This window comes from Tympanuchus pallidicinctus, unplaced genomic scaffold (assembly GCF_026119805.1).
Source record: "Tympanuchus pallidicinctus isolate F22 unplaced genomic scaffold, pur_lepc_1.0 scaffold10, whole genome shotgun sequence".
Classification (NCBI taxonomy): domain Eukaryota; kingdom Metazoa; phylum Chordata; class Aves; order Galliformes; family Phasianidae; genus Tympanuchus; species Tympanuchus pallidicinctus.
Genome location: NW_026294619.1, coordinates 1,044,558 through 1,071,625, shown reverse-complemented (window position 1 = coordinate 1,071,625; position 27,068 = coordinate 1,044,558). Strand labels below are relative to the sequence as shown.

General features: G+C 36.4%; 1 protein-coding gene across 11 annotated transcripts in view; it reads left to right on the top strand.

The window, feature by feature from the left end:
- STXBP5L (syntaxin binding protein 5L) overlaps window positions 1-27,068 on the top strand; it is a 177,215-nt gene that overhangs the window by 89,122 nt on the left and 61,025 nt on the right. For all 11 annotated transcript variants that reach the window (XM_052665999.1, XM_052666011.1, XM_052666006.1 and 8 more), the window contains exons 6-14: window positions 5,488-5,551; window positions 11,767-11,850; window positions 18,003-18,126; window positions 18,696-18,774; window positions 18,935-19,089; window positions 20,545-20,617; window positions 21,837-21,984; window positions 23,600-23,667; window positions 24,895-24,935. In XM_052665999.1, the coding sequence (XP_052521959.1) occupies window positions 5,488-5,551; window positions 11,767-11,850; window positions 18,003-18,126; window positions 18,696-18,774; window positions 18,935-19,089; window positions 20,545-20,617; window positions 21,837-21,984; window positions 23,600-23,667; window positions 24,895-24,935 (836 nt within the window). The remainder of the gene's footprint in view (window positions 1-5,487; window positions 5,552-11,766; window positions 11,851-18,002; window positions 18,127-18,695; window positions 18,775-18,934; window positions 19,090-20,544; window positions 20,618-21,836; window positions 21,985-23,599; window positions 23,668-24,894; window positions 24,936-27,068) is intronic.

Genomic DNA, 27,068 nt, shown 5'->3' with positions numbered 1-27,068 from the left:
GGGCTGCAACAAAAGTGGAGTGGCCAGCAGAGAGAGGGAAATGATCGTCCTCTTCTATTCTGCCATTGTGAGGCCCTGCTGGGAGACTTGGCTTTTCATAGAACTTTATAGAGCCTCCTTTTCTCAGTCACTCGCTCTAACCTGCACTCTGCCTAGTATTTGAGGAATTCTGTGCTCAAATATTTCACTTACACTTTATTTTCTTCTACTGCTTCCTTATTTTTGCCTTTCTCTAGGGCTTAGATCTAATTGCTTTCTACATGGTGCCTTAAAACCTGCTTGAAGAAATGCCTATAATGAAGTATCTGGCATCAACATTGTGTGTTCCATTCACAATGACTTTATATATGGTTGGTTTCCCAGAAGCTATTCATACTTTCCATCTGTTGGATCTCTGCTTTTGTTTTTAATTTAATTCAACAGTGTTTTTATTCTCAATATGACATTTCTTAATGACATCCAAATTTCCAATCTTCTTGACAAACCGGCTCTAATAGCAGTGAGTGGAAACAAAATGCAGTATGTATGCTATAGTTACATGAGGCAAAATGTTTTTGTGTGTACACATTTTCACATGCAATATAATTTGCTAGATGAAAGTAGCAGTTACTGTAGCTGTAGCTCCAGTAGTGTTTCATGAGTTCTGTAAACTAACTAAATTAGCTAAATAATTGCTTTATATAATCCTATTTGTAGTGCAGTCATTATGTCTACCCTTAGGAGAAATTGTTTATAGAGCCTAGTGACTGGCAGCCCCTTTACATGCAACACTGCTCTAGTGCTCCAGAAAACACTGCTGTTATTTGCTTGTTTATGCTTTTCTTGAAGATACAAGAAGATGCATGTCAAGTAAGGCATTGATCTACCTTTGGCATATTTCTTGTTCATCTTAATGTGCGGCATGGACAGCTAGCTTTGCGTTCTTAGCCACAGTCCTGCACTAGGGCAGAGCAAATATCACTTCAAGAGAAGCAGGAAGGTGGAGATTTATCATATCCCTCTCTTATATCCAGCAAGATGTTAGGTTCAGAGGAATAAGGGAAAGACCATGCAGAATGGAGAAAGTTAAGTCTCATTCATTTTTCTCTCCTGTTCCATCTAAAGTGGAATTTTGTATATCATATCAGCATATCATTCCTGAGACATGTCCTTCAACATGGACTGCATGTCCCTTGCAAAGCCAAACTAAAAGCTCTGTGCTGCACCTTGTGACTATTTTTTGTTGTTTAGACTGAAGAGGAATCGGTTTTGATGCACAAAATGCTTTGCGTGTTGTGAACAAAAAGCAGTATTTCTCGGAGCACTGGAAGTGGTAGTGCAGAAAGACTGCCAGGGAGCAGGCTCTGCAATCTTAGAATGCTTCAGTAACATCAGCTGTCATCACTCAAGAAATTCCATGTGTAACGTTATCTGTGACAGCAAATCTGAAATGAGTTTTAGGCTGCCCAATTGTTAAAAATAATTCTTACTCATTTCCTGACAGAGTTAGTACTGTGACTGCCAAACTTAGTAAACACTGTTTTCTTCTACCTGTATGAAGTCAAAACTGACAGCTGTTGAACAATTAAGGAATTTATGGTGGGTGGACCCTTGCTGGCTGCAAGACCCTGATACAACCACTGCCTCATTTCCCTGCCTCAGCAGGATAGGGGAAGCAATTAAGGTGGAAAAGTTCATGGGTGGAGGTAAAGACTGAGAGTTTAACTACCAGTTACTGTCAATGGGCAAAAGAGATTCAATTTGGGGAAAATAAATTTGGTTTATTGCCATTTAAAAATAGAAGTGGATGGTGAAAATTAAGACAAAATTTAAAGCAGCACAACGGGATGTGGAATGGGGAGTTGCAGTAAATCTGTAACAATTCCTCTCTGTCTCTCTTTCCTCATACTATTTTTTCCTGCATCATCATGGGATCTTCCCGTGAACTAGTCTTTCAGGAGCCAGAGTGGGCTCCCCATAGATTGTAGCTCATTCTTAAAATACCCAACTGCTTCACTGTGGCGTCTTCCAGAGGCTACTGTCTGGAGATATGGTCCTCCTTCAGCTGCAAATGGACAACCTATTTCACCATAGTCTTTTTCATGGCCTACAGGGGAATTTATGCTCCAGCCCCTGGTGTACCTCCTGCATTCCTTCATTGATGTTGGTGTCTGCAGGGCAGTTTCTCACAATTGTTGTCGTTATTCCTTACTGCCTGTGCAGCATTTCACCCTTCTTAAGTACATTTTCCCAAGGCACCTCAAAGTTTGCTACTGAGCTAAGCTGTGTCCTGCATTGGGTTTTCTGGAGCTGTCTGTGTCCAGCACAAGCCAGCCCTTGGCCTTTTCTCACAAAGGCCACCCCTGCAGCCTCCACACTACCAGTACCTTACATCCTACACCCTGTATTTGATGCAAATGAGCTAACAAGAACTGAATCTAAAACTGCGGGTGTAGGTGTGAAAGCAGAAGAATGCTTCACTGACCTTTTTGATGAGTAACATACCTTCTAGACTAAAATAATAAAATTGGAAGAAACTTGACTTAGTTAGTTATAATACAAAACAACTACTTCATTACAGTACTGAAGAGAAAGGTAATATAAATATTAAGGTAATGCTTATATTCAATATAGAGGAACAAGAATGCAGAAAAATAAAATTTCCTAAATTGGGTGTACAGGCTGCTGTGATTGGCAATGACTTTACAGAGATTGTATGTGAAGCACTTACTCAGCAAAATTGACCAAATATCTAGGAGCCTCATAAATAAAAGTCATTTTACTCCTTAAACAACAAAAAAGTGTTGAATCTCATTAAAAGCAGGACAAAATTTTATTATACTTTTTCAGATGCAAACATTCCAGGATCCTCCAACTACTGTGGTACAGTAGATTCAAGACAGAGAAATGAGGTAGGAAAATGTGTTGTATGAGTGACATTATTCCTTTTAGCTGAAGTCTCATATGGAAATCAAAGAGTACTTCCTTGGAAGGATAAGATAAAAATAAGACTGGTAGTGAAAAACAGTTTTGTATCATTTTCAAAGGAGCTACTATCTTGTGTGGCAATAGAAGTATAACTAACCTATCATTAGATGTAATGTGGAGCGGCTGCAGCTCTCATGTAACACTTTGCTTCTACTCAAAACTAAATGAATTTGTTCTTTAGTGAGCACTACATATACATCTTAAAAAGAAAACAGTGCTTGGGCAAATGTATCTAAGTTATTCTTGACTTTTACAACTAGCACATACCAAGAGCAGCTTAGAAGGGATCACCCTGTGTCTTAGAAGAACAGTACACACTTTTCCTTTCTCCCTCCATTCTCCTCAGTTTTGCTAACGTTCCTGGTCAAATACCAACACTTGTATTGCCAAGCTACTCAGTCTGCATAATGGTCAGTTCGGTGGGTTGGAATAACTGGCCAAAACCAGCATGCCATGCCTGCCTGCATCGTTTTATCTGTTGCCAGCTGATGTTGCCATGACTGATGTTTGCTTGGCTCTGCTCCCTCTTCTGTAGCACTTGTCATCAGGGTTTGTTGTCTGACTAACTGGACCATTTTTAACAGTGAGGAACTGCCCGTAGAAATGCAAAAAGGGAGAGAAAAGTGGATTCACAGTATGTTGGAGTGGTTCTTATCTGTCTAAAATGGAAAAATCCTTGTTCTGTCTCTCACTCTTTCCAGTATAGCTTACTCGGATGCACAAGTTCAACTTGAGGCTGTCCCTTTTGGGGAGCTGACTGGGATAAGAATAGTCAGATCTCCTGTTACCTGCCATCTCTGCAAAAATAAATAAATAAAATGGTTGCGTACTATGATTTAAGCCAAGTGTGTACCTGCTGCTGTCACTATTAAACACACTCTGTACGGAACGTATATACTGTAAATAGGTTTTCCCCTGCTTTCTGCTAATCTCTCTATCTTGCTGGGATATGTTGCAAATTGTTCTTTGTGGAAGCCTTACTAACCTAGACCTTGTGCAGCAAAGTATAATGCTACAGCTGAGGAAACATGATCTGCAAAAGCTGGAGATGATGGCATAGGATCACCTCATGAAGAAGGTTCACCATGTGAACATGCTGCCAGATTGCCACTAGACTTGCCTGTTCAACTAGCAGTAGTGTTAAAATACTTGTAGGGAAGTAAGGTATAGCCTTTCTTGGAAGTCTGTCTGGTGTTTAGATGATTGCTTTGGGAAGGAGGGTACAGATTACTCTGCAATGTTTTAATGTTCAAGATGCCTGGAAATTTTTGTATACTACTCTCAATTTGGGTTGGGAATTGTTCCTGGTAGAATAAAGTGGTTGACATTCAGTTTTGCTACAGTTCAGTATTTGAATACTCTTATGCAATTCCTTTGAGTAGTTTGGCTGGAAAAGCTTGTTTTGATTTTTCTTTAATTTTCTTGCAGAATTTTTTTCAGTTTATTGGCTAAGTCATTTTACATGTGGCTTCCAGATAAACCTGGCCAATTTCTGACGTATTTCTTTTTCTGTTGGTGTTTGATAAATTCAGATCACTCGTGTAAGTAGGGAGAGCAAGTCTAAATCCTGAGCTGAAATGCAGGGGATGTGTGCTGTGACCCAGAACATAAGTAAAGGAAAAGTCCTGTTCACCATGTCAAATAGTCTGAAGCTTTGTGAACTTAGTGCTGGTCTTCTTTGTATGACTGCCAGGGTGTAAAGGTCTGGTCAGAAAAGATGGCAGTCCAAAAATCTTCATCCATTCCTTTGGTTTCCTACTTGCATTTGCTGTCAGGTGCTGGATGGCAGCAATCCCTGTACTAAACTGCATAGTAAGTTGATGGTACCTGTTACAAAAATAGAGGGAACAGCAAGAACAGAAAGTAATCTATACAGAAACTTGTAAAGACTCAAAGGAGGAGTTTTATGGCTGAGGAGCTATATTGAGTATGCATTGTGGATGTAACTGTAGGAGTTGGTCTGAAGACATAAGGCTTTATTGAACAAAGGCAAGATACTTAATTTCCAGAGTCCCTCTAATTCTAAGAAGCTAGCTGATGGAGCAGTGTGTTTGAGATTACTGAATCTCTGTCATTAATGACATCAGAGCTTAGCGAGGCTTGATATTAGTTACTGAAATGAATGTAGTGAAGACTACATATCCTTGGCAGGTTAACCTTGAAATCAGTCGAGAGCAGGGCAAACAGAAAGTGAGGGAGTGAACAAAAGCAAAGGCAAAAAAGCTTTAGAAATTAGGGGGAAAAAATCTATAATGGGGTGAAAAGTAAGTTGTTCTTTTTTTAAAAAAAGAAGAAAGTATTCATCAATGAGGGGCTTTACCTGTAACAGAGCAAGAAAGAACAGAGTTGAACATGAACATGTATAGATTGTTTTCAGATAACTATCTTCCCCTTTGGACTTTTTATAAAGACTTTTAAGTTGTTGGAGATGCATATTAACACACCTAGCAATTAAGGTAAGCATCTAGCTCTTTGTATGAAGAGAAGTTTCACAGATTTGAATTGATTTTTGTCTTGCAGATCCACTAAGACTCACCCTGGGCCAGTTGTACATTTAAGTGATAGCCCAAGAGATGAAGGGAAAGTGAGTACAATTAATGATATAACATACTGCAACATTTTATAGCCTGCATTGACCTTAATAACACTTTCTCTGATATGATAATCTGCTTTCATTCATTATATGTATGTTTAGGGTCACTGTTACTGTTTTACAGCTTTTATGAAAAAAAATCTCTTTGAATAAGTTTATGAGTAAGAAATTATAATACACAGACAACATCTCTTGAAATCTACAGCCAGTCAAAATTGTCAAAATTGTTCCTGATTAAATAAATGTGATTTTTGTGTAATTAAGAATTGACTAGAGACTGCCAGGACTTTGGTACTTGCAGAATGCATGCGATGATGAGGACGTTATACCAAGCTTTCATAAGATTATATATCGTTTTTTACACAAGAATAATAATGATAGCAACCAACATTTGGAACTCGCTGTTGTTCTTTAGCAGAGTTGAGAGTAGCAAAGAGCTGTGAATAAGTGAAAGCAAAACATGTAATCGAAGTGTGATTCATATCATGAGAAGGCAAAATCTGAGTTGGCTTTGTTTCTGTGGTAGCTTTTTGAAAATGAAATTTGGTTGCCAGAAATGTTTTATTTAGATGCTGCTGCTAAATTTTTTAGCATTTTGCCCATGTGGAAGGGCACTTAGCTATTTTGTCTTTTTTGATCACTTTTGAGAATTACATTTCAGTAAGCATTTATAAAGGACTCCGATTTACAAACGGTGTATCTATTTGACGCTGTGTCTCGTGTAAGTGCTGATGATTATTGGAAATTAGAAGCATTCAGAGTTTGTGTTTCTGATATAGGGTGCATTATGCTGAAATTAATATAGCTACCCAGGATGACACTGGAGACTACATCTGAATTTCATTTGTATTGTCAATCCTTGGAGTTATCCATCTTGCAGAGTGAACTATATGCAGACAGTGCACTTGCTGTCTAGTCCTCCAACAGCCTGGATCTTTAAGCTTTTCTGAAAGAATCTCAGTAGTTGAAGCGATTTAGAATAGAGCCAATGAAAGTAATTAAATGCTATGGAGCATAGTGTCGTAGCCTCAAACCAGGAGTCATCAAGAAATGCTACTTAACTATTGATGCTGAAATACCTGATAAAAAGCAAGTTTTATTGTTCCAGTACAAGTCTTGTTTGTTGCATTCCAAAGAAGCTGTTACTGACCCACCTAAAGCACAATGTGTAGTGAGAAAAATGCCAAAAGAAAAGAAATTCTCCGTGAGTGTGTATCTCTTGAAGGAAGTCATGTACCATGTTACAACAAAAACCTAAAATATTTTTACTTCAGCTGAAAGGAAGATGAAAAGACTTCATCTCCAACTTCTCAACTTCTCAACTACTGAGACTCCAACTTCTCAGTAAAGGAAGCTGGAGAAGAGTCTACTTGGAAAGTACTACAGTTGCTTATTGGTTGGAGAATGCATTTGAGAGGTCTGGGCTCTGATGAAGTATTGGCATATGAGCAAGGCTCTGGTAAAAGCAAAGTCAGGTAGATTCTTTTTGAAAACAAACATTGGAAATGTATTGGGAGAGAACGAAAGATGTACTGAAACCATCCCTGTGCTGCTGTCTGTATCATTGATAAATTGAAAATGGTGTAAAGAACCAATTGATCCTAACAAAATACTAGCAGATTTGCAGAATGTGGAATCAGCAGTTTAATGTTTAATGGAAGATATCAGTAAAAGGTTCACAGAAACAAAGGAGGAGGTCAAACCCTGAATCAAAAGACATGGTTCCAGTGAAAAGGTACAATAGTAAAGAGAGGGAAAAAAATATATATTTGAGTTGGAAGAATGAAAATAAAAAAAAAAACAACAACCTTTCTTCAGAAAGGACAAAATGGAAGGAAAAATATAAACCCAGTGTTTGGGTATTTTTGTGCTCAGCATAGTTATAAACAACCTAGAAGAGGGTAAACTGTGATGTAATCAGGTTTGCTGGACTTTAGGAGAATGAGAAACTCAGCAGTAAAATGGCAGCTTAAATAATGACTTTTGTAAGTATTTGGTATAGACAATGTGAAGTGATGCATGTGAAGGATAAGAATATTTCTAACTTCATATATAAGACGGAGGGTTTCAGATGATCATTACTGCTTACTATCAAGATTACAGAATGGAGACTGATTTCTCAATGAAAATATCAGCTCAGTGCTCAGTAGTGGTCAAAAAATAAAATAACAGGCACCATTTAGAGCAGAATAGAGAAAACAGGCCTATTGCATAAATGCATGGTTGACTTGCCTGCTCTGTACTGAGTAAAAAACTCTTGCTCTTCTGTCTCAAAAGTGATGTAATCAGGCTCAAAGAGATTCAGAGAAGGGGCAACGTTTTCTACCTGATACACAGTTATGTCAGACAGGAAAATTATGGAATAGATCTGATTGTGATCCTGAGTTTGAAAATAATAATTGTTATGAAGAGGAAGACAGTCCATAGTCTCTTTCAATACAAAAGCTAGAAGAATATTTTGGGTAACAATTCAGTTATAATCATTGCTGGTAAGACAGATATTCTTATACTCTGTAAGAATATTGCACTCTGCCAGGATCCAGTAGTGTATACTTCTCCGTGATATCATAAAGTTGATTACTGTTAGAATGCTTAAAGTTCAATAGTTGATATCAATGACTGATGACCAGTATTTCTGTGCCAAAAGATTGAATGTAATTAATTCCAGAAGACTTTGACCTTCCAAACAAACTATCAAGGCAGGGTTTGAAGACGGTCTCTGTTACGATTCTAGCAAGTGGTAGTTGGAAGACAGACAACAAAGAGAATCTGGGCTTTTAGCCTGCCATTTAAGAACAATTTGGGGACCAAGTGATTAAGTTCATGAAATGTAATTACCTGCCATGTCAGTGAGGTAGTGTACATTAGGAACAGACTGAAGTACACAGATGTTTGTAAGTAGCAGATCTGTAGCAAACAGTATTTTTCTTGCTAACACAGAAGAAGACATTAACTGCAGTGATCTGTAGTTTCCCAGCAACTGGAGAAAGCTTAATAGGAAAAGGTTTGATGATATCAACCATCAGATTGTGGACTAAACTTCCTATCTCTGAGTCTGTGTTCTGAGATCTAATAACACCTAAATGTAGAGTGCGCTTGGCAGGCTTTTTTTTTCCTCCCCACATAAATTTTGTGCTGCCAGGACGAAGACAGGGCTGCCTGGCAGGTACCAGAATGGAAGTTGTTGATTGCAAAGGAGAAATCTCCCTTAAATACTGACATCAAAATCATTTCAGAGATAAGGATTTGTGTGGTCAGAATGTGGAGCAACTCTGCTAGACATGGAAGATTGTGCCAGGACTCCTCCATCATTGAAATTCTGTGCAACCTACTGTATGATTCTTAATTGTTAAGTATGAGAAATTAAACAAGGGTTCAGAAACACAAGATGAAAAGTTAGCTTTTTGGTTTCTTCCTATACTCCTTTTGTATCAATACATTTATGGTTTTCTGTTTATGTTTTCTCCTACAGCTGTATTTACAGATTATGGGTTTTTTTTACAGTGTTGACTAGCATAGAGCTCATCTTACAGATCTCTGAAGTGCCTACAATAAGCAAGAGGAGTGAGAAGGCTTGGGTTTTCTGAACTTCAGACAGATTAGATTCAGATCAACTGATTCAGACAGTTTAGAGTATCATAAATACACAGAGTATGAGACTAATCATATTCACCCTGTTGGAATTCTGACTTTATTGTCACACCGCACTATTATTAGTCAAGCAGCAGAGCTACCATCTGAGAATAGAAGATAGATAGAGATTGCAGCTATGCAGCAGTTCTGTGCATCTTTCAGCTTCCCGTGAAGCTCAATGCTTTCTATCTTGCAGTTCTTTAGTGCTGTTGTGCATCGACATTTTAGTGATAGATCACATGGGAAGCTGCATCTGATAGGTGATACTTTACCTTTTAGTAATTACCTGGAGCACAATGTCTTTGCAAAAGAGAGTGATAAAAATCAAGAAGCAAGCCTGCTTCACTGGGGATGGGGAATGCTTATTATGAAACAAGGTCACATACTAAATGCTTTTCTATTCCTTTCCTGTTCTAATTGTATAAATCTGAGAAAGAATACTGGTAGACCCAAACCAAACTCAACTGGTTTGGTACCCAGCTGTAATGCAGTAGTGAAGATAGTAAGAAAAGCACTCAGAATCTGCATGATATATACAAAGAATACAAAAAATACAAAAAGGAAAAAAGACAGATAATCTTATGTACCTAAAATGCTGGAAACCCCAAATAGTACAACATGAAATGGACACAGCACACTCTGCTGACACACATCATCTGTGAAGAGGTTCATCGGCATTTCCATCTCTTTAGAGCTCTTAAAAGATTTGCTTACTCAAAAAGTTTATTCTTTCTACTGTCAAGCAAAAGGTTGCTCATAGAAGATACTGCTTTACATTTAGATTAAGACAAGGGCGCATGGGTACTGTGTTTACTCTTACCAAGAGGGAGCTGCCTACAGGCTTCTCCTTTACCATTACCCTGCTAAGTTTGTCTTGTAGTCAAGGAATATGTGCAGCAGAGCGTATCTCAGTACAGGCCTGTGCATAGTTAGGCTGTTCTGCGAATCACTAAGTCCTGAATATACAATTGTCTCTGTTTAGAACCACTACACTGGCAGTGAAAGAATTTGCAGTAAGGCCCTTTGTTCATTTTCCTGTTGGCAGTCCTCTGTGTCAGATTACCATATGGCAACCTGACACCAGTACTATCCAGTTTGCTATATGATTTCTGAACACTGATGTCTTTTCTCGTTTACTCTGCTACAGAATCCCAGATGGACCTGTCCAGGGCAAAAATAATAAATATTGTGAGATTTCTCCAAGACAATTTGTGTTTTGTTAGGGAACAAAATTCCTAAATAATCAGGTATTTTTCCTATTCAGGCATTATATGTATTTAACTGTAAGTCATTCCGAGAACACGAAATGGATCTCCATGCAAAAAATATTCTGACAACACAGAGAATTATATCCAGTAGAATTTAGAGTATTCCCAGACTCTGTATACTGCGGTATTGATGTATTAAAGAGGCTTAATTTGGAAAAAAAGAGTTTTGTTTTGCAGTCCAGCAGTTCAACTTTTATGACTTACACAAGCTATAGTCAGTAACAGCAGCGATTTTAGTGAAGTTTCACAGACTAAGAGATAGTCTTGTCATCTTGTCATTCTTTCCCTCAAATTCTTGATACGAAAAATTCTTGAATTTTTGTTTGCTTTCTGCGATCATCCATGTATTTTAGGACAAAAAACAATTGCAGATATCACTGCCCCATGTACATGAATAGTCCATAATCAAAATGTGTGTCTTCCAGTATGCTCATTCTCATTCTTCAGAACTGATTCTTAGGAAGACAAGCTCCATGGGAAACAGTTTGCAGGACTTCTAAGCACGCCAGGCTTCACGCATTATATAAGATTTAGAATGAACTAAATTCAAATTAAAAGTACTCAGTACAGCAGCTGATACAAAATTTAGTTATTTTTAGTAGAAACAAGGAGAAAGCATTGTGTTCATTCTTACTTATTTCCTAAGCGTTGCCTTTCTTCTCTATCATATTCCCTATTATATTTTGCTTAATCTGACTGGTATTTCTCAGGTATGCATGATTGTATGATGTTCTAATTCTATAAGTAAAAAATTGCAAACAGGTTAACTTGCTTTCAATTTCTAGAGAAGTAAGCAATTTATTTTCTGCAACAGGATTTCTTCAAAATGTTTAAAAGAAATAGAAAGCACAAATTAAAGGAATATATCTAGATGAGAGAGAGTTTAATCTGGCTACTCTTTGGTTTGATGTAATTTAAGAAAACTCTTAGGTGTCAAATTGTTGTCCCTCCAACAGTTGTTGTCTAGGGAAGGAAGAGAGCCACTGAGAGAAACATGCTATATTAGTATTTTCTCAACAGACAAAAAATTGTGAAGACAGTCCGCATGTATAACCTTGCATAAAAAATGATCTATGAAGCACATTGTATCAGGACTGGAATTGTATGTCATCAGAAGTAAATTATAGTAAAAGATAATTTGAATGCAGGGTATTGTGTATATTATAATCTACAGTCTTGTGCATCAGTTTGGCATTTTTTATATTGTTTACTTTTTTGAAATATGCCTTAAAACCATGAAGTTCTTTAATAACTATATGTATATTTGAGTATGAAACTGTAATTGGGTCTGTTTCCCTCCTCCAGCTATTGATAGGCTATGAAAATGGGACTGTAGTATTCTGGGACTTACGATCTAAAAGAGCTGATTTGAGAGCTTATTATGATGAGGTAAGCAATTTCCATTAATTCATAAATACTGTTATTCAGCAGTTATATTTCTTACCAAACAGATGGAATTTTGTCTTAAAACACTGTGTGTTCTCGAAATACTGTTTGTGCTCTGTTTTTGGGCAATACAAATCAAAACTTGAGTTCTCTGGCTGTACTACATTAGCCTCTTTTGAGTATAATACAACACGGAGTCACTTTCCCTTAATTCTAACAGATTCATTTGCTTCTTCATTCCCTAATTGAACAGAATGTAGTAATGAGCTGACCTGCAATATAGCTACATAAGAAATGTTATTACTGATACTGAATATTACTAGAACATCAACTAGAATGAAAGTCAAATTACTTTGTAGGGCTTTCTGTATTATCCAGTAGTCAAAATCTACACAAAAAAATTTCAGAATTGTATTCTCACTTTAATCAGAATATCAACTCTTGCTGTTTGAAAGCATATTATATCAAACATGGGTACAGTTACTGTAATAATAAAAAGTGTTTAAAAATATATATATATTCCTATTTTTGATTGTTTCTCTTACTGCCTTATTAGATGGAAGGTGTGTACACATTCATGAAAACTGCATTAAAACTGAACTTCAGAGTTAAAATTCTGATCCTGCACACAGCAAATGTTCTACTGACAGGGTAATTATGAGTTTAAACAGGACAGCATTTAAGCCTCAAGATATATCCCAGTATAACTGACAGTCTATCTGTGTATACACTTGGGAAAATACAGCGTTCTATTCCTTGAGACTGGATAAACCTTTTCACAGGTCTCCTCATAAGGTAGGGTGCGTGTTCGTACACTGTCCTCTCTTGTGCTCAAGAAGAGAGAACATAAAATAGGGCCGTTACAATCCTGCTTCCTTTCTTTTTAATAGCTTGCTAAGTCAGAGTTATTGAGTGCTGAAAATTTCTTACAGTTTAATTGTTTCACATTTTTCAGAACTGTTCTCAGGAATTATTTTTTTCTCATTTTGTAAGTCACATGCTTCCCTCCTCAGTGGTTACTTGCTGTGTCATTGTTCCACTCTGTGCAACTTTCAATGGCTTTCCATTGTCTGCTGATATATTTGAAAGATTCTTTTGCCGTCTTTACAGGGATGTGTGAACTTGCAACTTGTGCTTTCTTCCAGACTTGCTCCAGATTGAAAATATTCCAGATCTGCTACGATTCCTGTAGGAAATCTCTAGAAAAGGTTTATGTTACAATACTGATTTATAAAGGTTTTATAAGTCATAAATTATTAGTTCAGCATGTGCCAGCTAGTATTTGGCACCATAACGTAGGATTGCAAACATAAGATTTATCATAGATATTTGTCAGAGCTGATCGTTTGGACATGTTCCAGGAAATTCAGGAGGATCACCCCTTTCCTATCCCAAAAGACAGCGCATGTCACTTTACTTACTAGGAGCTGCGTCTTGAGCTTTATCTTCAGCAAGGAATTCTCATGTCGTCACTCCATGGAGTGCCATTTTGACTCCACCTCATAGTGGTGACACTATGCCTTGTCACCAGTGTCATGGTTTTGTGGCTTGTTATAGGTATTCCAAAACATAACACCATGTATTGTTCTGGAAGTTAGAGAGTTAATGCTGCAGTTCCATGGATTGTCGCTATTCCGTTTCCTGGTCTCAGAAGAGAAGAATGAACTGCAACTCCCAGAAGACTTCACTGTTCCATTTCTATTTTCTGTTCAGAGGGAATGATAAACCTGACTGAGAGTCACAAGACTGCTCCCACCATCTGACCTACAGCATTAGAGTAAGGACTTAACCTTTAGAAACTCTCTCTCTCCCATTTTGTTTGCTTTATTGGCTTCAATTCCAATCATACTGTATTGTACTATCTCACATTCTGCTATTATATTTAGTGAATCAAGTTTTTTCCCTTAGCTCTTTGCCACTGTTTCTCTCATCTATGCCCATCTTCCTACCTTTTTTCCCTTTCCCCCTTTCCCAGCCCATGGGTCCATGGGTCCCTTCAGATGCTGTCATGGAACCAAGCCATTACAGCCAGTAATGATGCAATCGAGGAAACTGTCACCTGCAACCTCATGTTGGTTCTGTAGGTCCTGATAAACTTGAGTACAGCGTTCTTTCTGTTCCTGTGTGAGAATTCATATTGGACCCACCTGCCACACATTTTGCAGTATTACAGTGTTGCCACCATAGTTTCCAGTGCATTGAAGCCGATATTCTGCTCTGTACACAGTCCCCTGGTCATAACCTGCCAATTCATGTGGCTGAACTGATTGAGATGTACTTCGTTTTGTGATGTGACAGCTGTACATGACTGTCCAGAACATGGCTTGTCTTTCATATTGCCCCTCCTGAAACACACACAAATTCTTGGTGCTTGCATTCACTGTTTGGTGTCAGCAGGTTCTTTTGTCTTTTTTTTTTTTGTGCATGGAAGAATTCAGCTACACACCTTTGCTCCATATGCACTTCCTGTCAGACACCATTTTGTCATCTGTTGCCATCTGTTGCATGGCAACAAAATTGAATGGAGAATTGGCAGAAAGGTTCAACCTCCACTGTCATACCAGCAACGTATGCCTCTGACATTGTGGGCCAACACAATAAAATGGGATGCATTACTTTTGGAGCAGGCCCCCTACTTTCTTTAGCAAGTTTGAAGCTAATATAGTCACCATAATGAATGAACAGTGAGTCTGATCTAAGTCACCATATGTTCTTCCAGCGTTGCTGAGGATAGTCAGATAGCACTTTCTTTATTTGATTAATCAATGGAACAACTACTTCAGTTTAATACCAGAAATTCTCCTGGAAACTGACTTCTCCATTATGAGCCCCTTTGTACTTATAGTGTGAAATAGATTTTTTTGTTGTCTTTGATGCACCTGAATTTTCATCACCAAGGCCAGTTCTTTCTCAGGTAGATATCCAGCTTGGTCATGTCACCCAAAATAGAAGTACACACCCTCAAAACTCCATCCTGATACCCTTTCACGGGATCCTCAATCATGTTGGATTTCTGTCTCCATAGACCTGCTGAGAAGCAGGCTCTTCGTTATTCAGATCAAGTAAAATCACTTGCTGTATAGCATAGGGACAAGAATTTAATAGCAGATATTTTTGATACTGAAGTAGAAAGTAGGCTGGTAACTGATTATGCATCCACAAATCTAAATACTCCTTTTTTCTAAGTTCAAGATGAGAACTACTTCTGCAGTCAGTCAGTTCTTAGAGTGGAGAATAATTTCTTATCTCATGACATTGAAGATGCCTTGTTTTGTATGGCCATAAGAAATGCTTCCATGTCATTATCAGTGAGAAGCATTCTCTAAATGTCTCTTTCATTTTTTTTCATTATATTGAGTGCTATTTTTAAATTTGTGTCTTTAGAAGTAGTGGACACTCAGCTCAGATTGAACAAGTTTCCTTTCTTTACATGCTTGAACAGTTGGTTACCAAAAGCATTAAAAAGAGATAATGATTCTTAGTGTCCCGTAGCACATCATTGTGAAATCTTACCTATCCTTTCTAAGCTACACTGTATTCTTAACACAAGTATGATGCTTCATATCACACGAGTCTTGCAGATTTGGATATGTGTCATGTTGCAGGTATCTCCTCAGAGCATGGATAATCTTATGACTGGGAGATGAGTTGCTTACTATATTATCAAGATCTGTCCAGTACTTGAAGAAATATATCCTTTCATTTTCCTTCCATCCAGATTGATGTCATGGACACGGCTGACTTAGACAACACAACAGCCTGTAACTGGGGACATGAGGACCCTGTCCCTGGTTCACAAACCTGTAATTGAAGCATTCATAATTGTGTTTTCTACTGTATCTTAGTTATGCCATACTTCATATCAAGAAGGCTGGAAACCTTTCATACATAAAACGTCTGCTTATTTCATATGAGGGAGGTTCTCACCAAGGGTAGGAAAGGCCGTATTGCATTATTGTGAACTTCTCTACTAGGTGTTTTTGTAAGCCTTGCATCTTCCCTTTAAAGCTTCTCTCTGCTACTTATGTTCTACTCACTAGAGATAAAATTAGTCTTATCTCTCTTTTAGCACAGCTGAGATAAGCCAGAAGTTGTCTCGGCTCATCAGCTCCTTATGCAGTGTGCCCTTCTCTACTATGTCAAATCTCAAGAGACTAAGATGTTTTCACTTGTGAAACACCTAATGCCAAAGTGGAGCTGCTGCTTAGACTCTTGTGCCCGCTCTTTGAGTTGTCAAGCGCAAGTTTGTTTCTTGGTGTAATTATGATTGTCATCTTCCCAGTAGTAATCATATCTATTGAGTATGAGCTATTCAGATGCTTGCAAACCATTTTCTTTATTCTGTCAAAAGTTGTTGTTTTTTTTTTTTCTCCATAGATCAATATGAAAGAGAGTACACAAGCAAGGCAGATGCTTCAAAATACCCACAAATTATTACTGATAGTTGGCAACTCTCAGAAAAAACAACCATCTTCTTATGCAGACTTCAAAAGTTTGACTGGCTGTGTCAAAGCATATTCAGAGCCTTCTGTAGCATAGATATTATATCTCATTATGACATGTCTCCAGAACAAAGCTGCAGAGTTCTCAGAGACATTTCCCAAATGACATCTCCCTTCCCACCTTTCTCAAACACTGTACCATTATGGAAACATCAAATCTGATGCAATGGTCCTGCAGTACTGCTAATACAAAGGATTCTAAAGGTTTAAGTGATAGGATGAGTATGGTGCTTGTTCAGACTATGGTTAAAAGTGGTCCTTGAATATCCGTCATTTCTTCTCAGTGGAGGAATTCTGTACTTGGGAGACAACTGCAACAGTGTTGAGTATGCCTAGATTTAGTACATGCTGAATATAAGAGAAGATGGAGTGTATATGCAGCCGCTGTTGATACTACAGGAGAGACATACCCAGTCTGGAGTGATATGTTATGTGTATATGCTGTGTGAACATTCATATGAGTCGTCTACTGCGATAAACTCTTGTTCTAATGAAATAACAGCTCAGTTTTTTTGAGGTTGCTAAAGAAGTAGATCAGAACACTAGACATATTCTTGCAGAGAGAAAATTAGGGACTTGTTTAATGCCCTACCATTTAGTGTTAGTCGTGACTCCCATTTGAGACCTCCAAAACAAATCCTAAGTATTTCTTTACCTTTGTGGAGCAATCTATCAGGTGAGTTTGAGCTGTGTTGTAACAACTCTCTGTGACTGCTGAGAAGCATTTCTTCTCAGCTCCACTTAACAGGAGACTTATGTTGGCAGGTGGCACATAACAGCTGAGATAGTTTAACCAGCAGCTTGGTACAGTTTTTTCCTGCTAGTTACTAGCCCTGCTTTTTAGCTTGTTAGATACAATTGTGAATGTTACCGTTACTCATTTTAAGTGTCTAATCCCTTTTTTAACTTCTGATATCTTGTGCCCATCAGTTCCCCTAATTATTCATGAAACACCAAGAACATCTGATTAATTTTTGAAGCGTTCCCCTTTGCTATATGTAAAATTCAATATATTCTATTTGCATTGTGTACACAGGAGTGTGATATTCCCCTTCTCTGACGCACTTAGGTTTTCCAAAATAATCTTATATCATTCCTTTATGAACAAAACAACCCCTCTCTGTCATTTTGTTTTTATGTGATGCATAAGAGGTTTCAAGGTTCTTTCTCTGAAACCCTGGTATGTGGTGGTAAAAAGATTCAACAACTGATAACTATTTCTACTTTTTCTAATACATCTTCTTAGAAAGCTTGCATCTGTTGTATGCTATCAGTAAACCCCATTGCATAGCATTCCCATACATTTGGGAAATAAAATACTTCAAAGGAACAATCAGAAATATTTATTGTGTTGCATATTCCTTGTTTGTATACCTTTTACTTATTATCCTGTTTCTTCAATTTTGATCTGATTCAGTAGAGTTTCTCCCGTTCTTGTACCCTGTTAGCATTTATAACGGATTGTTTTGTGAATTAGTGTAGATTATAGCTATTGGTTACTAAAAAGTGCAGTTAACAGACTCTAGACAAACAAAATTCATCCAACTGTTGAAATACAATTAGATAAATATAATTCAAAGTCACATATTAAAATTTCATTAGTGTAAACAGTGTATTGCTTTTCACTCTCAAGTTGTTCATTCATTTCCATAGGCTATTCATTCTGTTGCTTGGCACCATGAAGGGAAACAGTTTATGTGCAGTCACTCTGATGGAAGCCTGACCTTATGGAACCTGAAAAGTCCTAACAGACCTTTCCAGACCACAATCCCACATGGTAATTTTGATAGTAAAAATGTACAGTAAAGTAGTGCAATATCTCATTGTTTACTGGTGTCTTTATTGTTGAAAAAAAAAAAAAAAAGGCAGGGACTTTCCAAAGTAAGAAAAACAAAATTGTTTTGGATTTTTGTTATTGTTTACAAGTGACTTTTCTCTAAGCCAGAACAAAGAACCCATGATTTTAAAATGTATTTTTTATTTAATTTTCTTTTTCAACTAACTGTATTGGGAAAAAAAATAAGCTTTTTATGCTCATCCTTGATCAGGAAAAGGTGTACTGTCAGTGAAATTCAATAATTATTAGCTGAGTGTAATTATTTTCATATTTTTGAATTGTTATCTGTAATCCTTCAGACATACATAGCAGTAAAAACTTAAAGCTATAATAAATGTAAACACGCATATTTTAGGGAAATAGGCATTAATACTTGCCATTTCACGTAGCTTTAAAATTCCACTCTTTCTGATTATGTAACTGCTTCAAGGTGTGTATTTTAGTTTGAAAGTTTGATTAGTTCTATTATCCTGATGTTTTAATACAGTTTCCATCCTCTTTTTCCTTAGGAAAAATTCAAAGAGACGGAAAAAAACCTGAATCCTGTAAACCAATTCTTAAAGTGGAGTACAAAACCTGTAAAAACAGGTATGTTTCAGTGTTACATTCGTGAATTAATACACTCTGAATCTTTCCTTTGTCTTTTTTTGCAAAGCTATTTAAGATATTAAAGCTGTTAAGACATTACACCTCTAATGTAAACTTGTTACGTAAACTTATGATTACCATGTTTTTATATTTAATACAGTGAACCATTTGTGATATTTTCCGGTGGGTTGTCATATGATAAGGCTTGTCGAAGACCAAGTCTAACGATTATGCATGGGAAAGCAATTACAGTTCTTGAAATGGATCATCCTATAGTTGATTTTTTAACTCTTTGTGAAACCCCGTATCCAAATGGTGAGTTCATTAAGCAAAATAGAATTATACAAAGTATAAATGAACTGAACTTCTCTAATATCTGAATTCCTGTCCGGGAACTTCCATTCTTACAGTCGTCTCCATCTCAAAAATCCCCTATTGCTGAAAGTAACTGAAACTTGTTTTGGATTCTGAACATAAAAAAGACAAGTAATTAGTGGGAAACAAAAAATGCATAAATTTCAAGATACGCATTTGAAACATGGGCTAGTGTGAAATACTATTATTCTTAATCAAACATAAGTGCTTATGTATCTTAAAGTGTTTCGCTACATATTGTGAGACTGCCAAATGCTGAAGTCACAGAAAATTCTGGAAAGTGAAATTAAGAAAGCTGCAAGTAAAAAAGAAGCTAAGTTTCTCTTTTTAAGCCCTCAATCAGAAGAGTAAAGTAAGTCTTTTATACAATGATAAATCAAATATGTATTAAAAAAACAACTATTTGTTTTAATGTCATGCAATAAAAGTAATTTTCAGTAATCAAAGTTAATTTGCAGTTCTTTCTGTGCAGAGTTCAATTTAGGTATTTCACTCTCACTGTGTCTGCAGCACAACTGTATTATGTGAAGCACTTGTGCTGTCATCAGAGTACTCCTATCATGCTGTTTCTTTAATTCTCCTTGTTACTGTTAAAATGAAGATATAGAGAAGACTTCTTGTAATCTTCCTTTCAGATTGCTTTGGAAACAAACACACTGTATATCAAGTGGACTGGACTAGCTGTCTACAGTCTGTTTTTAAGGAATAGTTTTGAATGGAAAAAGTATTAATGCTGGGCAGCAAAAAGGTCATTGTCTGAGTAACAATTGGATTCAACAACGCCATAATACACACAACCTCCTCACATTCTGTTACTTTCAGTGTTCCATCATGCTGGAATACTACATTATGCCTTTAGCAATTGGACAGATCAATACAATAGAAAAGGCATTACAGCAAGGGTGCAATGACTTAAGGACTAGCACAATAGAGAGGTGCTGTGAAAGAACCTGTATCAGACAAACCCAGGTTCCCAGGGATAAGCTCCACCAAGGAAGGATTTCCAACCAGAGATCCTTCCCCTGTGGCAGTTAGCCCTTAAATGGGGTCTAAGAGAGGTGCAGCCAGGCTTCACCCCTTCTGGTCACACAGCTGAATTGCCTTCACCTGTGCTCCCAGGGCTGAGCCAGTCTTTTCCCCAGGTGATCAATCAGTGGTTCAGGCTGTGATTCAACAGTTTCCATACAATGCCAGTACTGTTTCTGTCATGTATGTTAATCAGCAGTTCTGCCTGAAAGTCATTTCTTTTCTTATTTCCTATTTGCCCCTAATCAAATGCTTTCTAGATTTTGTTTAATATACTGTAAATATTTAGAGAACATAAATGTGACTAGCATGCTTAAAGTGACTAGTGGAAGAATTTGTTGTTTTTTATACCTGATTCCTCTCTTACAGAATTTCAAGAACCTTATGCTGTAGTTGTGCTTTTGGAAAAAGATCTCATTGTTGTTGACCTGACACAAAGCAAGTAAGTATAAAATCTTATGTGAAGTTATGGATTCTTCTTAACTTTAGAATTTGATGATTAAAAAAAAATCCGAATGATATAATGGAATGTCATTTTACTGCACAAAACCACTCAGTCTATATGCTTACTTCCACCTTAAAAGCTAGGATCAAAAGCTGATCAATAGAAGCTTGCTTTTGAGTTTGGGAATAAATCTAAATCTACAGTCCCTTCAGTATAGCCCTCAAACACAGCATCAAAGTTAAGTGATTCATGGACAATTGCTGAATTACAACCTGAATTTTCATGTTAGAAATTACACTCAGCTAGCGCCTGTATGCATGTCTAACTTCACTGGACTCCACCAGGACTATCACTTATGTATTTACTCAAGTATCTCAGTAAATAACAGCACTGATTTATGTGGATCTATGGGATTCCTTCATGATCCATTTGTTGTTTTAAATGATACTTTTACATCAAAATCAGTATTCTTATATATCATATAATGCAGGATGTGATTCTTATTTGTTTTGTTCTGTGTCAAAAAGTGCATCCACATTCACACTGGTATAATTAAGAACAGAATTGTTCTGTGAAGATTTGAAACATTTTTCCGTAAATCATGTTCTGACCTCATTCACTTTCAAGAGTAATTCCTATCATCTCAGCAGTATAAAATGGATGCAAGTGAAATGAGAACCAAATCTCTTGCATTTTTGAATTGTGAATAACATTGTGTAATCTGCCAGAAATGAGGCCTTATTTCTTTTCAGATAGTCCAAACTGATGAAAGTGGGAAGAAAACTGAAATCGACTTCATCTGTTAATGCAGTTGTTCGCTGTAGAATCAGTAGTAGATCAACACAATGAACAGAACTGTTAAATATAAAATCTGCAGTTGAATAGTTAATTCTTGGGTCACGGTATATATCATATGAGTGAACCTGAAGCTTCTAGAAAATATATGATTTCTGTATCTCATAAATGAGATTATGAGATGCTGAAAAAATTTATAAAAAAAAACGGATTATTGTCACAGCACAGGAATTTGTACATCGTTGAAATTAGAAGTTTCTACTGACATTAAAAACAATATGTATGTTTTAAAAAATAATGAAAAATGTACTTTATGGGTAATTATTCTACTTAGATTGTGTTATATACTTTCTAATATGAATATGTTCTTACATGGCTCAGTGTGTCACCCTGCTTCTAATAAATTGTCTTCCTTGACTAGTTTTCCAATCTTTGAAAATCCATATCCTATTGACATTCATGAGTCACCTGTCACCTGCACAGAATATTTTGCCGACTGTCCTCCAGATTTGATTCCTGTACTCTATTCTGTAGGAGCAAAACATAAAAAGCAAGGATACAGCAATAAGGTAAACAAAACCAGTATTTTTCGAGAAAGAAAACACATGTACTACCCGTGTCTTTGAAATATCTTACCAAATTCTTTTCATTTTACTTCTTTAATAACCAATTTCAAGTTAGTCCAGCCTGCAGGTTAGATGCAGCTTTCCTTCTGTGATTTCTTATGGCTTGATATTCATCTTTCAGTAATATCTACCATCACTGAACCATAAGCATTAAGCCGCCATTATGCAGAAATTCATCATTAGGCTGCTGGAATTATGTGAGATCAGACTGACTTAAAAGAATGTCATCAATGTAAAATTTGAATTTGTCTGAAAATGTTATCTGTACCGAAGACAGAAGTAGTGTATAAAATGATTATAATGCAAAGCAGAAGATCTTTGGTGGAATTTGAAGGTTGACAGCATTCCATTAAATAAAGATATTGGTTATTCTATTGAGCTACTGTAGTCTTAATGTAAGGGTTTTAGAAATAACGCAAGCTGCAGAAATGAAAATAGGGAATTGATTTACTTTATACATTTCAAGTATTAATTTAGTTTATGTTTTGCTTAAAACTAATCCATCACAATAAATAAATAAGAAAAAATGTTGAGTGAGCAAATTGGGCATCAGTTTTCTTTTTATATTTAAATAATAGTTTTCCTTAGAGCTGCCTTGTTTTCCTTGAACTGAAAATCTGGGCCTTATATACTTCTTTGAGATCTTAATTCAGCCAAGTACTTCAGAAAATGTTTTTTTCTCTTACTAGAATTTGTCTGCTTATTTATCCTAAATTTGCATACATAGTTGTCTAAAAATTTCACTGCGTATCTATCTGTACTCCTTATAAATTCTCAATACAACTTGCTTTATTTGTGCATGCACATGATAAACATGCAGAATATAGATAGCCATTCCCACTCACTCCTTTCTGTACTCACATGCATCCTCTCTGTGCATTCTCAGAACCAGTTTTCTCCTAGATTTTTCTGTCCTCTCATACACTGTACAAATCTTTACTCACTCTGTACCTGTTCTCAGCAAGCTTTAGGCACAGACCACCATTTTTTTCAACCAGCATAGACCAAGGAAAAGAATGAGAGTCTTTCCACTAATAAATAAAAGGCAAGGAAAAGATGATGATTTCATACAATCTGTGAAAGTTGCATTCCCTTATTTCATATCCCCTAGCATGATGCTCAGTTTCTTGTTTCCCACTTTTCTGGGCCAGCTTCTTCAGTAGTCTCCATCCTCAGAATGGAATCTCAGTTCTAATCAGCATCCTATAGAAGCTCCAATGTGAAAACAGTAGCAAAAGTGTTTACTACTCCTTCCTCTACTTCCTGTTTTGAATGTTTGCAGTGTTAGCTATGTAATAATCATTAAAAAAGATAGAACTTTAGTTGTTAAAGTAAATTAAAAAAACAACAAAAAACAAAAACAAAAAAATCCTTAAAGAATTAATTTGTAAAATGCTAATAAGCTTTAAAAGCCTTGAATGGTACACTATATTTTCACTTCTTTTTTTAGATGTATTGCTTTTTGGAAGAAGACATTGTCTGCTCTTAAGTCTAAAAATTAACCAAGCAAAATTCATCAGGATTAGCTTTGATCTTTATGCACTTGTTGTTCATTTAGGAGTGGCCTATCAGTGGTGGAGCATGGAATCTTGGAGCTCAGACATATCCTGAAATCATTATTACAGGGTGAGAATGAAACTGAGGATTTGTTCTTTTAAAATGTTAGTGTCTGGAACTTTTAATTGTGGGTTGTCTGTGGGCAAGTGTTGATTCTTCACATGGTATGTGTGTCCTAACCTCTTGTGTTGAGGTATGTAGCTTTTGTTTTGGGTGTAAAATCACCACAGAAATTCCCATTTACTGTAGAAAATAGAGCCTTGGGTTCAAGGGTGTACTGCTGTTAAGAATTACTGATTGAGGCCCCGGTGTTAGATGGCAAGTCTACTTGTGAAATCAGCTTGTGAAGGTGGAATCTTTGAAAAAGGGAATTCATTGCAATCCATTTATTTGTTTGAAGGCCATGAAAAGGGATCCAGCTGTTTTTCTATGTCTGTTGTCCTTGGGCCTTCTGGGGATTTTGTATCTTTGGATGATTTAGGAAGTCATTTTAATACCATATCATTAGTGGAGATGTGTTGCCCTGGGATTATTTCAACTTTTAAGTGGTGGACAGTCCCATAGAAAAAGGCATAAAAAGGCTCCGAATTGCAGTAGAAGCCCTAAGACCAATGCATGATGGACTTTCAAAGGGACATCCTGTAGAACAGAAACTCTTAAGCTTTCTTGTATGATACACTCCTATTTTTCTCTGGTCTCAGGCATGCTGATGATAACAGTATATTTGATAAATTGTTGTAATCAATGATACTTAAAACCTGTTTTATGGTATGTGCAATAGTATCAGTAAGGAGAAGAAGAAATTATTGTAAACAGAAGTGTCTCCTTTCTGCAATTATATTTCAAGGTTATTTCCCATTAATAAAAAGAACACAGCTGTTAGGTGCTAAGCAGAATGAACTTGACCTCTGACTTTTCAAAAGTTGGATATACGTGGCATTTTTAGAGTTCTTGGGCTTATGTGCTTGATACTTGTGCACTGCAAGGCCAGAAGTTCTTCATCATAAACTTGTCATTAGTAAGTGAATTAATTTTGTGCTGCTGTGATCTTAAAAATTGTAGTCAGCTTAGTTCTCTATAGGGATTTTATCAAAAGGTATTCATCAATCATATTAATAATAAAATATTTCCTTATTGTTAGTAGATACACCATCATATATTGTCATTAAAGTATGGAGAAGCTTAACACAGAAGCAAAATACAGTTTTTCCACTCTATTTATCACTCAGTGAAAGCAGAAAATGTTCTTTAAATGCATAATGTTTTAACACATTTAATTTTATTTTTTTTTTTAAGCCATGCAGATGGATCAGTAAAGTTTTGGGATGCTTCTGCCAGTAAGTTTTTGAAGTTCACTTTCATACAATGCTGAAAAGTCACACATAAACACACATGTATTTACATGTAATACGTGATGTGTTACAGTATGAATACTAGTATCTATAATGCTGTAACTAGATTATGATCCGGTGACATTAAGCAACTTCGATTAAATTAGGAGAAAAATACTATTAATGGAATATTTTAAGCAGAGAAGAGGTGGAAGTCCAGGATAGGGATAAAAACTTTAGATCTGATGTACCAAAACCTAGGAAGAATGAAGTACTGTTAAATAATTCCATAGGCATAATCCTATTGTGTATATAAAACAGTAAGCTGAAATAGCCCCAGTGATATAATGCAGTCTTTTTTACAGCTAGATAAAAACAAAGCATTAAAATATAGTAAGACATCTTAGTTAAAGACCTGCATCTTTACTTGTCCAGTCTCAAATTCCAGGAATTAATTGGGATGAACATTTCCATTCATCCTAGCAGGAAAAAAGCATCAGAAAATAGTTATTCCATGTGTTTTAGTTTTAATTAAATGTATCAGAGAACAGCATTTTTCCCTATAGAAAATACATCTGGTGCTTATTATTAAAATGTATTTATTAAAAATACACACATGGTTTTGTTGAAAGCTATGGTATTTCGTTTCAAATAACATCTCTGTGCTTCATAAATGCTGCAGCATAGTTAGTTGCCTTGTATTCTCTCTCTTCAGTAATATTGGGTTCTCGGGATAAAACATCTCTTTCATGAGTTAACAGTCTCTTCCCATTTCCTGAAGAGGTGAGCATGAAAGAAACTCTTATCTGAAATGCTAGACATAGAGAGATTTTGTTTGACCCTAATAAACAGTCTGATATGATGATAATACTGACTATACTGATACTTAAAGTGCCTGCTGACTCGTCATCCCACCACATAATGGGCATGATTAATGCTATTATCATTTCTAGCCAAAGATGGAGAACATTTATGATACTTTAATGTAAGATAAATTTCATGAATTTGTCAAATATTTCTGTTTTTGCCCAATACCAAATCTTTTCACTCATCAAGATTATCAAAGACAAAATGAGACTCCATTTCTTGTTTAAAAAAAAAAAAAAAAAAGATGCATCTTTCTTAGAGTTTCTTTCTAGAGTTTGCATCATGCAGCATTTTCAAGCTATAATGATTACCAAAAATAAAAGAATTCTAATGAGGACAAGAGAATGAGGAAAGGAAAAAAATAGAAAAGCTTCTCAATGGATATAAACATAACTCTCTAACATGTATATATCTGCTGTAGTAGGAGCTGTTCATAGAGGTAAAAGTTTAGATAAGGAAGAATATTCATGGATCTCTTTAACAGTAACAAAACCCTCCATGCATTTCTGACATCCTTAGTCCTGCTTTTCAGAACATTTACAGTATTACTGGTACCATACTTAATACTTACAATTTATAAAGCTTTAATTATTACAAAGCTTTACAATGTCTTAGCTTTTGAAACAACATTTAAATTTAATTTGAGGACTCACGTCAAACATTATATCCTGCTCTTATTTGAAGGAACAAAGTACTTTGCTTTTAGTCATATTTTAATTTTAATCTAAAAATATAGATATTTGGGAGACAGGCAAATGCTAAGCCACTGAAGCAGTTTTCCAAGTTTATCTTTGCACAAAATATGTATCAGTGGTGCCTAATAATTCATAGAAGTGTAAGGCATGGAATCTTGCCTTGTACTTGTGCCGTGTGATTCTGTAATTCTTCCTGTCTTAGTACGTGTGGACCCAAGAAGTCTGCCCCTAATTCACACTGCCAGTCTAAATTTGACACTGAGATCAAGGGCATCTTGAGGCCTTTCCACCACCACAAAACTCAGTAGAATGATGTGTTCATTACAGAAGCACTTGCTGCATTTGTGAAAGTTTATAATCATTGAATTTCTCAGGTTCAAAAGGACCTTAAAGATCATCAAGTTCAACCACAGCCTAACCATACTACCCTAACTCTAACAACCCTCCACTAAATCATGTCCCGGAGCACCACATCCAAATGGTTTTTAAACACATGCAGGCATGGTGACTCAACCACTTCCCTGGGGAGATACCGTGTATATTAAGATTCCTAGAAGTATACATGACCAGCAAACAG